We start from the raw sequence: 17,473 nt of genomic DNA, 5'->3' as shown, positions 1-17,473 counted from the left end.
GGGGGGGGGAGGAAGGACACAGGGAAGAAACTGTGCTTTGTTGAGGAGAGACGTTCGCTTGCTCGCGTGCGAATCCGACAGACGGTTTCGGCCGCACTCCACCGTGATACCATAATGGCATTGCCATTTTGCCACTTTGCAGACGCTTACGGCACGCTACGTCGAATGGAGGGAGACAGGTGGGGATGATTGTTGGGAAATCGCGCAGCTTGAGTACGGCTGTTGAATGGTACGCGTAGTGCGGAGTATTTGGCAGGTTATCCCCACTTATCCCCTCCACGCGCTGTAAGCGTCTGCGAGATGGCATCACTTCACTTTCGGACGTGAAGAGTGACGAGTGGAAAAAAAGGAGAGAGAGAGAGAGAGAGAGAGAGAGGAGTAGAAACTGCAAGGGGAACGACGGCGAGAGGAGGTGGGAATAGAATGAAATAGAGAACGAGGGGAAACAACGAATCACGCCGGCGGGCGACGGTAAGACGGTGGCGGGTGGCGAAAGAGCAGCGTTCGTCGTTGTTCGTCGTAGATCGGTAGGATATATACCTAATACACGGAGCGTCCCGAGTGACGGCACTGACGGCACGCCGCCACACGCCGCATTGCCGGAGTCCGGAGCGTTGCTCGTGACGGCGTTGATGTTGCATCTCCGTGGCGTCTCTACGCGCCCGTGAGAAAAACACGGTGGTGAACAGCAGTGAACGGACGTGCGGAGATAGAGAATACAAGGAGGACAAGCGTCGTCGCCGAAATCGCGAAGCGTCGTACTTCTCGTCGTCGTCATCGTGATTGTCGTGTCTCGTTATCGTCGTCGTCGCCGTCGTCCTCGTCCTCGGTGATCGAGAAGCGGTCCTCGAGAAGCGGACTCGCTGGGGTATGGCGTCGGACGAGGAGATGGAAGAAAACTACGCGGGTGAGAATACGAGAGAATTGTGCGATGCGAGCGAGAGTGTGTGTGTGTGTATGTGTGTGTGTAAGAGAGAGAGAGAGAGAGAGAGAGACTATGCGCGCGAGAATGGCACCGGGGTGATCGCACGAGAGTCGTTTGGTGTACTTATATATTGTACAGCGCTCGTGAGACGCGCGCTTTTTCGTCCCATCAATGGCTGCCGTATCAATCACTTCGATGCCATGCCGGTTTTCCCGGGTTTCCCTGGATTCCTCGTTTTTCATCCTGATTGTCGAGACGATTGTCAAAAATGTTTCCAACGCCGGTGGAAGAACACCTTTCCGCCAAAGAGAAAGAGGACGGCAAGTGACATCGAGCGACAGCAGAGCGTGCACATGGTGTACGTTCCGTCTCTTTCTCTCTTTCTCTGTACGTGTCCGGCGTTCAGTAGCTCTCGATCAACTCGCTCTCGCGCGTGTTTACTACTTTACTTGTCAGCGCATTCCTTTCATTATAGAGCAATCGGAATTCCGTTGGCGAAAAGGAGAGAGAGAGAGAGAGAGAGAGAGAGAGGGTAGATGGATGCATGTTCGACAATACAGCGATTTTTTTTTTGTAGTTCCGAATCGTCGCGTTTATTTGTTTTTCCTTCGATCCGCGGGGCTCGATTTCCGATTTATCGCGTATCTCGTCCGAGAACGCTCGTCATCGTCGCGTGCGCTTGCGTAATCATAATTATAATATTCATAGAGACGAGTTACGGAACATTGCGAGTTACAAAAATCGAACGCAGCCATGGTCGTTGATTTGCAAATCTAACATGGTTGCACGGCGCCCGTGCACTCGTAAGCGGTAATGACCGACGAAGCGAACTTAGGCGGCTTATCTTCGTTCGATCTTCGCGATCTCGCGATAGAAAACGCTCGGTAACGTCGGCCGTGCGAATTGACGTTCGCGAAGTTCGACGTCTCTCGCGGGCGTCGCGAAAACGGTTCCCCAATCGACGGGGACATAATTGCATTTGCGCCATGTTACGACGCGTCCGCGCGAAAGAAGGGAAAAAAAAAAAAATACCGAGTTATGGATCCGCGTTTCACGTACACGCACACACACACATACACGCGTGCGAGCGCGCGACAGCCGGCGTCTAACCTCCACTGTCGCGGTGGTCCAGTAAAGGTTCACCCGAGTGAACGGATTTCATCTCGCGTTCGGATCCCACGTCCTTCGGCGGAATCGTCGAGCCGGCGGAAATTAAACGCGCCGACGTCGCGCGCGCAGAAATACGCGTGGCGTGAATACGTATATATACGTCCGCATATACACGCATACACACACACACGGCGCGCACGCGCGCGCGCCGTGCGCGTGTGTGCGCGGTGTACGCGCGCCCGTATGTCAAATGTATGTAGCGTACGTATGGCCCTATTAAAGAAAATGGCGGATGTACACTCGCGGATGAGGCACTCGCGGAACGTTGATTAGTTCGAAATTCGTCCTCCGCGTTCGCGAGGAAGTGAGTCTCGTGCCGGTGCCGATCGTCACAGCGCGCCGCCGATCGTGGATCGTGAATCTCGCGTACGACTCGCCGCCCTCGCCTTTCTTTCACCTTCACGTCGATATACCTTTGCCAGATTCTTGCCGTGTATACATAATTAAGGACATCGCGTCGCGCAGTGCGATTGATTCGGTCGTTGCCGCGTACACCTTTGCGAGCCGAGGTCCCTTCGCTGACAATTTACGGTACGAGTGAGATTCGGATTTAATCGCTCGTTGTTTCACCTTGGTACTGTTTAATCCATTTCTCTAATTATTATTCGGAACTTAGGTGGAAAATTTACGGTTCGATTAAAGAATTTGGATCGTGATTCGTTAAGGTATAATAAGTGTAGTAACATGTAGATAAGAATTGTTGCATTCGTGGAAAGGAAATAGTGGAATTAGAGTGAATACAGATATTTTTTATGAAAAAAGTATAAAACATCAAGTTATCGCAGTATCATATTTTCATATTGCTACTGTTAGAAAAAAAAACTAATTTAATGACCTTTTTTTTACGTTTACAAGATGTTTTGCACAGATACAAGTATGATTCAGAACATATTAGTTACTAAGGCCTTTATTCTGTAATAAGCCATTACCTAAGCTTTAAGTCTTAAGCTGTAAGAAAGCCATAAGAAAGCCATAGTTATTATTCTTTTTACATTTGACTGAAAGTAGAAAGCCTATAATTCAACCCTTAACAAAGATGTCAATATTATATTGTTATTACACAGGTTTTCGTAAGGTAAAAAAGTTGCATAGCAACAGTACAACATTACTGACACTGTCCTTGAGAATTGTAGAATAGAAGCTTAAGATATAAGAGAGTTCACAATAATAAATTTGAAAATATGTCTTTTAGGAGAGGATGACATGGACGAGACTGGAGGACAAGTATCAAATGTTGGCCAGCAAGTAGATGGGTCATCTGACGCTGAAGAATCTCAAAGACTAGTAAGTTTTATATTTTATAGCATTGTTAATAAGTTTGATGCTTAATAATACTTACGAGCGATCTGGACCAAACCCTGATTAATTTAACTTGGCTGTTAACTCGACAGGCAGAATCATTTAGGCATGGTTTTTCATTATCTAGTTAATTTGTAGTTAAGTTTGTAGTTAACCTGATGTTTCATCCAATAGGCTTCATCCATGACATCATCATAAATGATAAAATATCAGGTTAAACCTAACCACAAATTAACTAGATAATGAAAAACCAGGCATTAGATTAAATCTTTATTATATACTTTTATTGATTAATTTAATAGTTTTATTCATATTAATAAAATGCTGTTTAAGTTAATCAGAGTTTGGTTGAAGTCGCCCTTATAATTCATAGTCACGAATATGCTTCTATCTTTTATTTTTGTAATGATATCTTAATATATCTTAATGATATCTGAATGTTACAGTATTCAATATCCAGAAGTTTAAAACATGAAAATTATTCTTTACAGGAAGAAGATGATGATTATGAACCAGAAGAGCGAAAAAAGAAAAAGGGGAAAAAGCGAAAAGCACGTAGCGAAGATAAAAAAGGAAAGAAAAAGAAGAAAAAGAAAAAATCCGATTCTGGAGATGTAAGGAAACATTACATCTGCGTAATATATTTTTATATAATTTAGTTGGAATGGAACATTTCATATTTAATAAAGATCGACAGGAGTGATAAGCGAACTTCTCTGCATTTCATTTGCAATGCAAATACATATCTGTTTATTATATTTTATCTCTTACAAATAACATTGCATAATGAGTTCCATAATACGTGTATTCGAACGATTTTATTGACTATGAATATCAATTACATTCGGATTTTTTCAGTATTTTAGTAATTTTATAAAGAATTTCGTCTTTGACAAAAATTAATGGTTTTTTTGCTAATTTTTAATACTTTACATAAAATTTTAGGAAAGTGATTTCGGTGGCGCGGGTGAAGCGGGTGACGCGGCTGGTGAAGATAGCGACTATGCAGTCAATAGAAAAAGCAGAAAATCATCGTCTAGAAAATCTTCCAGCCATAATACACCGACCACTCAGAGTCAAGAACCTACAACAGGCATGCCCACGATCGAAGAAGTGTGCAATACATTTGGTTTAACAGATGTACAAATTGAATATTCCGATGCTGATTTCCAAAATTTAACGACGTACAAACTGTTTCAACAACATGTCAGACCGCTCTTAGCAAAAGAAAATCCGAAAGTGCGTACATCTTTACATATCAATAACCTCGTATACGATAGTTATCAACTATTATTATATTTATTTAAATACTTTTTGTTGTTGCATAATTATAGGTTCCAATGTCAAAACTTATGATGTTAGTGGCAGCTAAGTGGCGCGATTTCTCTGAATTAAATCCACATACGCAACCAGACGCAGATGTGTCATCCACAAATGTGGATGATGATAGTAGAAACGCTAGAACTAATCGGAGTGGTGCTATGCAAGAAGCCGAAGAGGAGGAGGAAGATGACGAGGACAGTGACAGAAAGAGAAAATCACGAGGTTCGAGAGCGAAAAAAGGCAAAAAGGCGTCGAAAGTACCAACGCTTAAGATTAAGCTTGGGAAACGTAAACGAGGCAGTTCGGTATGTGCTCTGTTTTTTTATTTGATTATATTTCTCGATAAAGACTCGAGACTTTTTATTTAATTCTTGATTAAATTATTTAGGACGAAGAAGCAGAAGGTAGTGCTGCTGGTTCTGCAGCGGATTCAGACATGGAGTTTGAGCAAATGTTAGCTGATGCGGAGGAAACTCCGGGTGCTGAGGGTAACAAAGGCAATGTTGAAGAGAGTGGGGTAGAACCTCCAGCTGAACCGCCGGTTCGCAGAAAGGCGAAAACCAAAATCGGCAACAAGACTAAGAAAAAGAAGAAGACGAAGACAACTTCCAAGTTCCCGGATGGAGAGGAAGGTCTCCAGGTAGAGTTAAGCAGCATCTGCTTATGCGTTCATTGTTGTTTTAAACGTGCTTGCAATCATGGACTGTCACATAATAGTTATTCTCATACTAAAAGCTTGGAAATTTATTTATGATTTGCTAGTCAGCGCATGTCTAATCATTATGCTTGTTAATATTATCACGGCTGATATTTTTTTAATAATTTCTATTTGAATATTTACATATAAATCTTTCCGATAAAGGGCTATCTTATTGATAATTGATTGATAGCTAACGGGATAAAATTTTAAATTTAATTAAGAGAGAACATATCGCCTTTTTAATATGTGCAAAATTTAAAAGTAAAAATATATTACGTATGTGCAAGTGGATACTTAGAGAACTTCAAGAACGCATATGCTACGTTGACTTACTCTGCCTTAAAATAATTATAAACCTTTCTTCCTTTTGCAATGTTCAAAGTCGCATAATCATCTTAACATTGCAACATGCTTAATTATACATCATATCTTAATTTCGTTAATACATCTTGCATTATATTATATGAATTATTCTATCCTGATCAAAATGAAATAATTATTTTCCAAATTTTTTTTGCTTTCTATAGACTGACCACCAGGATTATTGTGAAGTATGTCAACAAGGCGGCGAGATTATATTGTGCGATACATGTCCCAGAGCATACCATTTAGTGTGCTTAGAGCCCGAAATGGAAGAAACACCAGAAGGAAAATGGAGTTGTGCTCATTGCGAAGGAGAAGGTATTGCAGGTACCCATGTCCTCCCATACCACTGCCTTAAATTTCCTTATTCCTTTCTAAAACTCTCCGCTTATCATTCAGAAAGCGACAATTACAGTTATATTTGCACTATCAGGAGCAGCAGAAGACGACGATGAACATATGGAATTCTGTAGAGTGTGCAAGGATGGTGGAGAATTATTATGCTGTGACAGTTGTACGAGCGCGTATCACACGCATTGTCTGAACCCTCCTCTATCAGAGATTCCTGACGGCGATTGGAAATGTCCTAGATGTTCTTGCCCACCATTAAGAGGAAGAGGTATGTCATTATAAGTATGATACGTCTCTTTAATAATTTTATATTGATTGTAGATGGTAGAGATGGTATTTAAGAGTATACACAAATATGTGATCTCTTAATAATTAAATTACTTTTTTAGTGGCAAAAATATTAACTTGGAGATGGAAAGAGTGCTCAGATACTCCATCGGAAGAACCCTCCACGAGCAAGGCTGCACCTAAGCAAAGAAAAATGCGTGAATTCTTTGTTAAATGGGCCGATATGTCTTACTGGCATTGCGATTGGATAACAGAATTACAACTTGACGTTTTTCATCCTCTTATGTATAGGTAAAAATCTTTGCAGCGATAATATTATTCGCGTAATTTTACATATATATATTGTATGATACATTGTTGTGTGATTAGGAATTATTATCGTAAATATGACATGGATGAACCACCGAAGTTGGAGGAACCGTTGGATGAAAGTGATTCTCGTGTGAAGCGTTTGAAAGAACAAGACGGTGCCACTAACAGGGACGAGTACAATTTGGAAGAACGTTTCTATCGTTATGGTGTGCGTCCAGAGTGGCTGGTGGTTCACAGGGTGATCAATCATCGATTGCAAAGAGATGGCAGGGCTACGTATCTCGTGAAGTGGAGAGAACTCGGTTACGACCAGGCAACGTGGGAAGATGAACATGAGGACATCCCTGGCTTGAAACAAGCCATAGAATACTATCTAGATCTCAGAGCCGCCAATTGTTGCGATGTTAGTTCGTCACGTAAAGGGAAAAAAGGTGAGAGAAATACTTAATTCACTATTCGCGCAAAGTGTCTTGTGCTTTTATACAAGAAATAAAATGCAATTTAGGTAAAGGCAAGAAATCAAAAACACGCGAGTTGATTGATGATGAGGAAAGGACTCCGAAACGATATACACCACCGCCGGATAAACCTACAACGGATCTCAAAAAGAAATACGAAAGACAGCCAGAATATTTGGATCAGACCGGAATGCAATTGCATCATTATCAATTAGAGGTAAGTTTCGAATTGATTTAAATTTTATTTTTTCGCGTGCGAAATCTTTCGAAAATCTCTATTTGAATTACATTTCTACAATCTTAATTTATAGGGTCTAAATTGGTTGAGATATTCATGGGGCCAAGGCATTGACACGATTTTGGCCGATGAGATGGGTTTGGGAAAAACTATTCAAACCATAACATTCTTATATTCCTTGTACAAAGAAGGCCATTGTAAAGGGCCCTTTTTGGTCTCTGTTCCCTTGTCTACTATCATTAATTGGGAACGTGAATTCGAGACTTGGGCACCTGACTTTTATTGTGTTACTTATGTGGGTTGGTATCGTCTTCTATTTTATGAAAATTTTTGACGTGCGTTTAGAAGATTTATATTAGTGGTAAAATATTTTTTGTTTTTATTTAGGTGACAAAGACAGCCGTATCGTAATTCGTGAAAATGAATTGTCATTTGAAGAAGGTGCCGTGCGTAGCGGACGTGCCTCTAAAATCCGATCGTCTTCGATTAAATTTAATGTCTTGCTTACAAGTTACGAACTGATCTCCATAGATTCGGCGTGTTTAGGTTCCATTGATTGGGCTGTTTTAGTTGTGGATGAAGCTCACAGATTGAAGTCTAATCAATCGAAATTCTTTAGATTACTAGCTTCCTACAATATTGCGTATAAACTTTTACTGACTGGTACCCCACTACAAAATAATTTGGAAGAATTGTTCCATTTATTGAATTTCTTATGCCGTGACAAATTCAATGATTTAGCAGCGTTCCAAAATGAATTCGCGGATATTTCAAAGGAAGAACAAGTTAAGAAGCTACATGAAATGCTTGGCCCGCATATGTTGCGGAGATTGAAAGCTGATGTATTGAAGGTTGGTAATTCTGTATAGATTATATTACTACAGTACACGAAATTTTACAATCCAAATCACATTATCATACTTAGTGTGTTATATTGGCGTTATAACGATCATATTTCTTTATAGAACATGCCTAGCAAATCTGAATTTATTGTCCGTGTCGAATTATCGCCGATGCAGAAAAAATATTATAAATACATATTAACGAGGAACTTTGAAGCTCTCAATCCAAAAGGAGGTGGTCAGCAAGTATCATTGTTAAATATAATGATGGATCTCAAGAAATGCTGCAATCATCCGTACTTGTTCCCCGCTGCATCACAAGAAGCACCGACTGGACCAAACGGAAGTTATGAGACATCGGCTCTAATTAAAGCAGCTGGCAAATTGGTTCTCTTGAGTAAAATGCTGAAGAAACTGCGAGATGACGGACATCGAGTTCTTATATTCTCTCAAATGACTAAGATGTTAGATATCCTTGAAGATTATTTGGAGGGTGAGGGATACAAATACGAAAGAATAGACGGTAACATAACGGGTGCGCAACGTCAAGAAGCCATCGATAGATTTAACGCTCCTGGCAAGTATTTTCAACATTTATATATTTATTTTTTTTACTCTATAAGATCTTATTTTTTTTTGTTAAAATTTTAAAATAAGTTATAGATTGATTTTTACTTTTGATTCTACTAATTATAATGAAATACACACAGAAGAGAAAAAAATATTTTTATTTACTTTTTAATGAAAAATTCATTTACAGGTGCACAACAGTTTGTCTTCTTGCTTTCTACGCGCGCTGGTGGTTTAGGTATTAACTTAGCAACGGCAGATACTGTGATTATTTACGATTCCGATTGGAATCCACACAACGATATCCAAGCGTTCAGCAGAGCTCATAGGATAGGCCAGGCCAACAAAGTTATGATTTATCGATTTGTCACACGTAATTCTGTAGAAGAAAGAGTAACACAAGTAGCTAAGCGCAAGATGATGCTCACTCATTTGGTTGTGCGACCAGGCATGGGCGGCAAAGGCGCCAATTTTAGTAAACAAGAGCTTGATGATATTTTACGTTTTGGTAAGCTTTCCCCTCTAACCTTCTTTAATTATATTGCTATTAATCAATAAACTAATAATGAAACATTCCAATTATTGAGTTGATTGCTATTAAACAATTCTTTTCAAGCAATCATTTATCTTAGTATACGATAAATTTAATGATTTTTTAAATAAAATTTATTTCCAGGTACGGAGGAATTATTCAAGGAAGAAGAGGGTAAAGAGGATGAAGCTATACATTATGACGACAAGGCTGTCGCCGAATTATTGGACAGAAGTAAAGAGGGTATCGAGCAGAAGGAGAATTGGGCTAACGAGTACTTAAGTTCCTTCAAGGTTGCCTCGTACGTAACAAAGGAAGGTGAAACAGAGGAAGAAGCAGATACAGAGATAATTAAGCAAGAAGCGGAAAATACAGATCCAGCGTATTGGATCAAGCTGCTTAGACATCATTACGAGCAGCAACAGGAAGATATCGCTAGAACACTTGGAAAAGGTTTGTTTGCATTGATATAAATGCAGATACATATTAAAGTAACTGTTAAACATTTGAAATCCTATTCGTACATGTATTTTCATATATATTCAATTAATATCATCATAGGCAAACGAGTACGAAAACAAGTTAATTACACGGATGGTGGTGTAACCGGCGACCAAGGCGCAAGAGATGATCAACCATGGCAGGAGAATCTGTCGGATTACAATAGTGACTTTAGCGCGCCCAGCGATGATGATAAGGAGGATGACGATTTTGATGAGAAGGGTGATGGAGACTTGTTATCTCGCAGAAGCAGACGAAGACTGGAGAGACGCGATGAAAAGGACAGACCTCTGCCACCACTACTTGCCAGAGTAAATGGAAATATCGAGGTTGGTTTTTATTTAAGGAAAATATATGATACATATATTTATTAATACTTTCGAAAATTTCAAATAAAATTAAGTAAACCAGCAGGAAAGAAACAATCGCAAACGAGACAGTCGAAATAACTGTTGACTTTAAAAAATCTTACGATTAAAAAAAAAAATATAACAAAATAATTTTGCTCAAAATAAGATTTGTATGTATCTATTGTATTTTTGCGTACTTAATTTCTGTGTATATTTTTACAGGTACTAGGTTTTAATGCTAGGCAACGGAAAGCATTCCTCAATGCAATTATGCGTTATGGAATGCCGCCTCAAGATGCTTTCAACTCTCAATGGCAAGTCAATGGCGTTTTGTAAGATTATTATTGTCTTTTACAATTTTTTTTAATAAGAATGATTTGTTGCTATATTAGCGTTATGTTGTCTTTGCAATAAAATAAAAATATTTTGCTTTTTTGTTTACTATATATTATTCAAATTCTTTTATTAAAACTTTAGGTTGGTGCGCGATCTGCGTGGCAAATCCGAGAAGAATTTCAAAGCCTATGTTTCTCTTTTCATGAGACACCTCTGCGAACCAGGTGCTGACAATGCAGAAACGTTCGCTGATGGTGTTCCACGAGAAGGTCTCAGTCGGCAGCATGTATTAACGAGAATCGGTGTTATGTCCTTGATTAGAAAGAAGGTATAGTTATTGAATCATATTCATTATTCGAACTGCGTACTGAATTGGTTTTCTGGACTTCTAAAACGCAATTAAATTATAATAAAATACTTATAATAAAATTTAAGTATTTCTTTGAGAAAGATGGTTTTTTATAAAGATAAAAAATGATTCTTTGATTATCAGAATTGATTATCACATCGAAAAAATTTATAGTCATTGTCTCCAATTTCATAATAATTCGAAAAATGCCATGCATATGGTATTATAGGTACAGGAATTTGAGCACATCAATGGCTATTATTCAATGCCGGAGATGATACGTAAACCAGTAGAACCTGTCAAAGTCGGAGAGGGAGTTGGAGATGCAGCGACAGGTACTAGTAGCACTAGTGCTACTCCAGCCACTTCGAATGCTCCTAGCCCTAGCCCCGCTGCCACACCAACTCCGACTTCTGGTACAAGCAACGAGACTAACAAAGCAAATTCTGATTCATCTGAAGTTAAGGAATGTAAGGATGAATCAAAGGATAAAGAGGTTAGTATTGGATAGTTTTTTATCGTGAAAGTATTATCATTTATTTGCTTAACGAGAAAATGCTTTAACTTATCACTTCTCATAAATATATTAATAAATAATTATTGTTTATTTTAGAGTGGTGATGCAAAAGACTCAAAGGAAGATTCGAAGAATTCTAAAGAGGAGGAAGAACCAAGTTCCGAGAAAGACAAGGACAAGGAAGACTCTAAAAAAGAAGAGAAAGACGCCGAGGCGGAGAACGCAGACAAGGAAAAAGACAAATCTGATGTAAAAGATGAAAAAACTGTAACGAAACATGATGATAAAATAGAAAATAGTGAGATTAAGAAATCCGAACCGGAAGAAGATGTTGTTATCGTTAAGGATGACGAAGAAGAAGTTGAAAAACGAGAAGTATGCACTCATACAGGATTATAAAAGGATCTATTTTCATTTTATCAGTTTAATTTATATGGATTTCTTTTCTAGGAGAAGGATAATAAAGAAAAGGATGTCAAGGACTGTGATCAAGAAGTGATGAAACCTAAACGTAAATTTATGTTTAACATAGCTGATGGTGGTTTTACGGAATTGCATACACTTTGGCTGAATGAGGAAAAGGCAGCGGCGCCAGGCCGCGAATATGATATTTGGCATCGTCGACATGATTACTGGCTTCTGGCGGGTATTGTCACACATGGTTATGGGCGTTGGCAGGATATTCAAAATGATATTCGGTAATAGAAACTTTTTTTAATAAATAATTATTAACGAACTTATTGTGTTTAGATGCACATTTATCAGAGGTACCAAAAGGGTTACTGTATCAGTATAATGATAATATATCAGTGCATTTTTTGTCCTGATGAAGTGAAACAAAACGTTGGAATTAGCAATAGATCATGACACGGCGATAACCTGCAAACCTTTTGGCACCTCTGAAAAAAATATCCATGAAAGCCTTAAAAGTGTGCACATTTACCTTTGTAATTCTAAATTACAGAATAAAAATTCTGATTGTAGTTTGAATGTTATGTGACAATATTAATTATTATGATTCAACATTCCTTTTATTTCTACTTATATTAAATTATTATGCTTATTATAGATTCGCAATTATTAACGAGCCATTCAAGATGGACATGGGAAAAGGTAACTTTTTGGAGATCAAGAACAAATTTCTAGCAAGGCGTTTTAAACTCTTGGAGCAAGCTTTGGTAATTGAAGAACAGTTAAGGCGAGCTGCTTACTTGAATCTCACGCAAGATCCTAATCATCCTGCCATGAGTCTTAATGCACGATTTGCTGAGGTTGAATGTCTTGCTGAATCCCATCAACATCTTAGCAAGGAAAGTCTCGCCGGTAATAAACCGGCGAACGCTGTATTGCACAAGGTTCGTTCAACTAAATTCGAATATTTTATATGCGAATAAATTTCTTAACACTGAGATGTCATTGATCTAAACGTATATATGGTTTTTATTTTATAGGTGTTGAACCAATTGGAAGAATTGTTGTCTGATATGAAATCAGACGTGAGTCGTTTACCAGCAACTCTGGCTCGCATTCCACCAGTCGCTCAGAGACTCCAAATGTCGGAGAGGTCAATATTAAGTCGTTTGGCAGCCACGGCACCTGGTGCCACAAGTTCTCAAACTGGACAGGCTGCATTACTGGCTCAACAGTTCCCAGCTGGTTTCTCCGGAGGACAGTTGCCAGCCACTTTCGCAGGTGCTGTTAATTTCGGCAATTTTAGACCACAATACTCAGTTCCGGGGCAACCACCGCAAGGCTTCACAGGTTCGTGATAAAATAATGATAAAGTCTGAAAGTTATACTCTCTTTGTAATAATATCGTTAATTACTCTACATATTATAATTTATTTGATACAATACAATCTTTATAACAAGATAATTGTGTCTTACAGCCTGAATGTTAAGTGTTGGATCACAGTGGCTCAAACATGAACTCAAAATAGCGCAAATTGAACTGTCTCGCGAGAATCATTTGCGCTGTAACATTATTTTTCGTAAATTACAGTTTTTAGCTGAATTTTTCTAGAAAAAGGATATGAAGAGATTTCCAGGTGAAAACGTAATATTTTACAAATCGAGTTGCATTACTTCTGTATTTATTACGTGTACATTCGGCATCTAGATTCAAGATTTCACATTCTCTGTATTTATACATGCGTTCTTCATAGGAAATATCGATATAGGTTATTTTCTTAAGTTTTTTTAAGGATTTGATTTACATCCTTTTAGCTCTTAATGTGTATTACACGTAGAAACATAAAACGAGTACATTATTTACTTAAGTCTATTTAAGACCTTTTAGTTTATAATGTCAAACTTCTCCACGTCGTCACTTTTAAGGTGCTCTAATTCAAACACAATTTATCACTTGTAACTTATTCACGAAATTTGCGACAATAGGTTACGCGCGAGCGGTAAACTTTTAGAACATCCACGATACTTTAAGGCCTGCGATTTATTTCTAATTGTACGTTCACTATGATGAACAACGGCAATCACTTTATGCGTCAAGACTGACATTTGGACAATGTAGCTAAGAAACTTTTGCTGCATGATGCACTTATCGTAATGCATGGGTTGTAGAATTTCGATACCCCCGCAATGGATTTTTTTTTATAACTTTATTTTTTAATTTAATTGTTAACAAATGGAATATTTTCCTTATTTTTTTTGACAAGAAAAGAAACATGAGGATCATCCTAAATAGATTCTCTTTTTGATGGCATTTTTTTTACCACTTAAGAAAGAATGAACCATTTTTAGTGTCCTAGTGAGAGAGCAAACTTTCTTTATATATATTAAGATTGCATTAAGATTATATTAAGATAAAGGACAAAATATGCATTTCGACATTCGAAAACTAATATAGGCTGCTGTCTTTATTCTATGTGTGAACGTATGGTATCGGGCCATCGATAATGTATCTCTGTATATATAATGATTTATCTCATAAAAAGAAAACATTTACTAATTATAATCACGTATACTAGATTTGTAAATTGTGAGACATTCGTGCCCCATGCATTACCGTAGTGAACTAATATAATCGCAACAAGGTACCGACGATCTTAACTAAATGTATGCATATTGTTCAGTCTTTTCTACCCAATTTCGAAAGAATCACTTTGAATTTTCGTTAATGAACTCGCCAAATCACTGCTTTTGGCATAAGTTTCCAAGATCAGTTTAGAGTTTAGCTATGGAATTTGAAAGACAATTTGAGGAAAAGCCGATGGGAGTGAATGGAATATTATTAAAAAGAAAAAAAAGAATCGTTTGTGTATGTACTAGATCTACTGAAATAAATTAATAATAATTAGAATTGGATATGTATATTTATCCTCGAGCTTGTAGTATAATAATATTATTTGATATATGCAGCAATTTAAAAATGAAGATACATCTTCTAAATGAATACAAAATTATGAAGACGAGTGTACAGAGCATTTTTTATTTTTTAAATATAATTTCTGTCATAAAAATTTTTAGAGTGATAAATACTGCAACTTTTTTTATCGATTATGCTCTTAAGAACGTTGTTAATTGTCAAAATTTTCGAGACATTTTTTGAAAGTATAAAGAATTCTTGCAATTTTTTAGATGATACATTCTTGGCGATCATATTCTACTAATGCGCATATTTGCACAGATAATTAAATGTAAATGGTAACAATTAAATGGTAACAATTAAAATGATGTTAATAAATAAAAATATATTCAATTATTAGACTAATCAGTTATCGTCTCTGTAATAATATAAACACTTTACAACATATACATAATTTTAGTAATGATTGATATCTTTATACATAATTTTTAATAAATAGATATCAGTAAAATTATATTGAAATTATATCAAAAACAATTAACCGTGGTTAAGTCTAATTGATTTTGACATAACATTTGTATTTATTAATTTTACTTTTGATGCTCTCCATTTGATGATACAAATCAATTAATACAAGCATCGTTCCGTTTCTGTTATTTATCGAATGCAAAGAAAAATAGAACGAAGTTTGTATCGATTTATTGTATCACTAAATGGAAAGCACCGTTCGATTGTTATCATTTACATATTACAGTTATCTGTACGGGCGATGATTGCATAAAAAAATGCAATTTTAATTACACGTATACGACGATATTGTGTTGTGTGTAAATACATATATATACTCGTATATATATACTTGTAAAGAATTTACATAATATAAATCATATATATATTATATACATATATAATATATAAAATATATATATATATATTAAAAATTAAGAGATTACGTATTTATCGATTAGCGGTAATATCAGTGTCTTTTCAATTCTTGGCAATTATATTCTCTTTTTCAAATTTCCATCAAATGGTAATTATCAAAACTTTTGAAAGAAGAGAAACACAACACTGTTTTATCCACTCGATATGTCTCCGGGCGTGATGTAAGCAGTGTCTACTTCATCTACTTGATCTATTTACATCGTGGTCTCGGGCAGTTTCGGGGTGTCGGGGGGAGCTGAGGCAGAGACGTTCTAGACAACATTCTCGTATAACAAGAAGAAAAGTGTTTTAAATAAGGGGGAATATCTTGAAACTCGTATTTATCTTAAATTGATCTCTCCTTCCATCTCATATTTATCTCCTCTTATGTTTGTGCGATATCGTAGTGTCGTATTTGTACAATTTCAGCTCATTTCGGTCGATTACAGTAATGGCAACTCCAAAAGTATGGGCGAAAATACAACCTCTGGAGAGTCCTGTTAATTTACTGGATATCACGACGGAACAATTGGCCGCGAGCATGCAGGAGAGGTAAATGTTGCTTGCGACGAGTCCATTTATCTTTATCGAAGATTCTTCGTATAAGTAGACTTTACAAAATTTTCAACTTTTCATTAACAATTTATACTAAACTTAAATATTATAATATATATTGTAAAAACTTGATAACTTTTCTATAAAATATGTACGCGAGACATGACCTTCATTTTATGTCATAAAAATAAAACGTTTAACGTTCCAAGTTGATATCAAACAGAACTGGAACGTTTGTATAACGTAATTTTTATGTCTGAAGTAATTTTTGTATTGCAAGGGAACTGAAGAAATGTTTTGACGAGGATAATATGAACGTAATGGATAAAACGATGGGAGAAACATATGATGCAAGTGATACTGGCAATGATGAAGTCATAGCACATTTGTTACAAACTCAATTTAGTCGCGAGTACGACACGATGTTGAAGCGCACAGAAGAGAAGTTTAATCGTGATTCAAAAGGTGACAAGAAACATATCAATTTCCTTGTCTGTTATTATTTCAAGTTATTCTCCCTTATTTCAGTGAGCATCTCATTTAGCAATTATCGAAGTTCTTTGTACAATATAAAGGATGAAGATAATGCAGATTTTAACATAGACGACAGTAACAGGGATTTTGATCGGTTTGTCGTAAGTTTGCTGTGCAATGTTATAAATATAATTCATAAGATATATACATGCAAATTAGATACTGCATAGATTAAGAATTTGTTTATATTAACAATGTATTAACATATAAAATATGATAATGCATTGTCGTTTCAGAGCATAGAAAAAGAGTATGCTTCGATACCACGCTGTGGTTACAAGAAGATGGGAAAAGATTCTAAGATTGTTACAAAGCATGACATCTTAATGTCTTCCAGGATTAATGCTTGCCGATTATTACAATTCCCACCAGGAATTCATACGGGAGATACGGGTGGTTTTGATGTTAAACTGAATAACAAAGTATACAACTCCTTGCTTACTCACAGTCGGGCGCAATACTCCAAGGAGAGGGCAAAAGTCTCGCCAAAATCGAAAACTCATTCAAAATAGAACTCAATACCTGACAGTTTTCTTCCTGAAGCAGTATTCTGTACTTCGTTAATGCGCGATATATATTTCCCTCTTGGTATCTTGTTTCATTAAAATCTTGTTAATAAATCAATTTAAATTATCATTTGAAAATTATTTCGTATTAATCATATAATTAATATCAATTTCCTACTTTAGTAATAGGCAACATTTATCAATG

General features: G+C 37.0%; 3 protein-coding genes across 12 annotated transcripts in view; 2 read left to right on the top strand and 1 right to left on the bottom strand.

Annotated features, from left to right (window-relative positions):
- Window positions 1–656, bottom strand: part of LOC108756119 (mitochondrial import inner membrane translocase subunit TIM44) — a 4,820-nt gene extending 4,164 nt beyond the window's left edge. For both annotated transcript variants that reach the window (XM_018499709.1, XM_018499708.1), the window contains exon 1: window positions 541–656. In XM_018499709.1, coding sequence (XP_018355211.1) covers window positions 541–641 — 101 coding nt within the window. In that variant the 5' untranslated portion in view covers window positions 642–656. The remainder of the gene's footprint in view (window positions 1–540) is intronic.
- Window positions 657–840: 184 nt separating this feature from the next.
- LOC108756115 (chromodomain-helicase-DNA-binding protein Mi-2 homolog) lies at window positions 841–14,721 on the top strand. 9 transcript variants are annotated; one of them, XM_018499697.1, is made up of 25 exons: window positions 841–907; window positions 3,288–3,379; window positions 3,886–4,008; window positions 4,340–4,633; window positions 4,729–5,022; window positions 5,106–5,357; window positions 5,945–6,107; window positions 6,214–6,399; window positions 6,521–6,710; window positions 6,789–7,162; window positions 7,237–7,406; window positions 7,501–7,726; window positions 7,815–8,278; window positions 8,393–8,846; window positions 9,030–9,347; window positions 9,516–9,824; window positions 9,933–10,201; window positions 10,445–10,554; window positions 10,700–10,886; window positions 11,137–11,403; window positions 11,521–11,799; window positions 11,875–12,122; window positions 12,494–12,779; window positions 12,876–13,185; window positions 13,314–14,721. In XM_018499697.1, the coding sequence occupies exons 1-25, from the start codon at window positions 871–873 to the stop codon at window positions 13,316–13,318; spliced, it is 5,907 nt and encodes a 1,968-aa protein (XP_018355199.1). In that variant the 5' UTR covers window positions 841–870; the 3' UTR covers window positions 13,319–14,721. The 9 variants fall into 9 exon arrangements, with proteins under 9 accessions (XP_018355199.1, XP_018355202.1, XP_018355204.1 ...); XM_018499700.1 differs by lacking the exon at window positions 13,314–14,721 and having other exon boundaries at window positions 5,106–5,345; window positions 12,876–13,193; XM_018499702.1 differs by lacking the exon at window positions 13,314–14,721 and having other exon boundaries at window positions 5,945–6,098; window positions 10,445–10,536; window positions 12,876–13,193.
- A 1,151-nt stretch (window positions 14,722–15,872) lies between these two features.
- LOC108756110 (serine/threonine-protein kinase RIO3-like) lies at window positions 15,873–17,467 on the top strand. Its single transcript, XM_018499689.1, has 5 exons — window positions 15,873–16,010; window positions 16,103–16,225; window positions 16,509–16,693; window positions 16,757–16,863; window positions 16,999–17,467. The coding sequence occupies exons 2-5, from the start codon at window positions 16,125–16,127 to the stop codon at window positions 17,272–17,274; spliced, it is 669 nt and encodes a 222-aa protein (XP_018355191.1). The 5' UTR covers window positions 15,873–16,010; window positions 16,103–16,124; the 3' UTR covers window positions 17,275–17,467.
- The last annotated feature ends 6 nt before the right edge of the window (window positions 17,468–17,473 follow it).

Source organism: Trachymyrmex septentrionalis, unplaced genomic scaffold, assembly GCF_001594115.1.
Source record: "Trachymyrmex septentrionalis isolate Tsep2-gDNA-1 unplaced genomic scaffold, Tsep1.0 scaffold95, whole genome shotgun sequence".
Classification (NCBI taxonomy): Eukaryota; Metazoa; Arthropoda; class Insecta; order Hymenoptera; family Formicidae; genus Trachymyrmex; species Trachymyrmex septentrionalis.
Note: the sequence above shows the minus strand (reverse complement) of the source record. Positions and strands in the feature narration are given on the sequence as shown.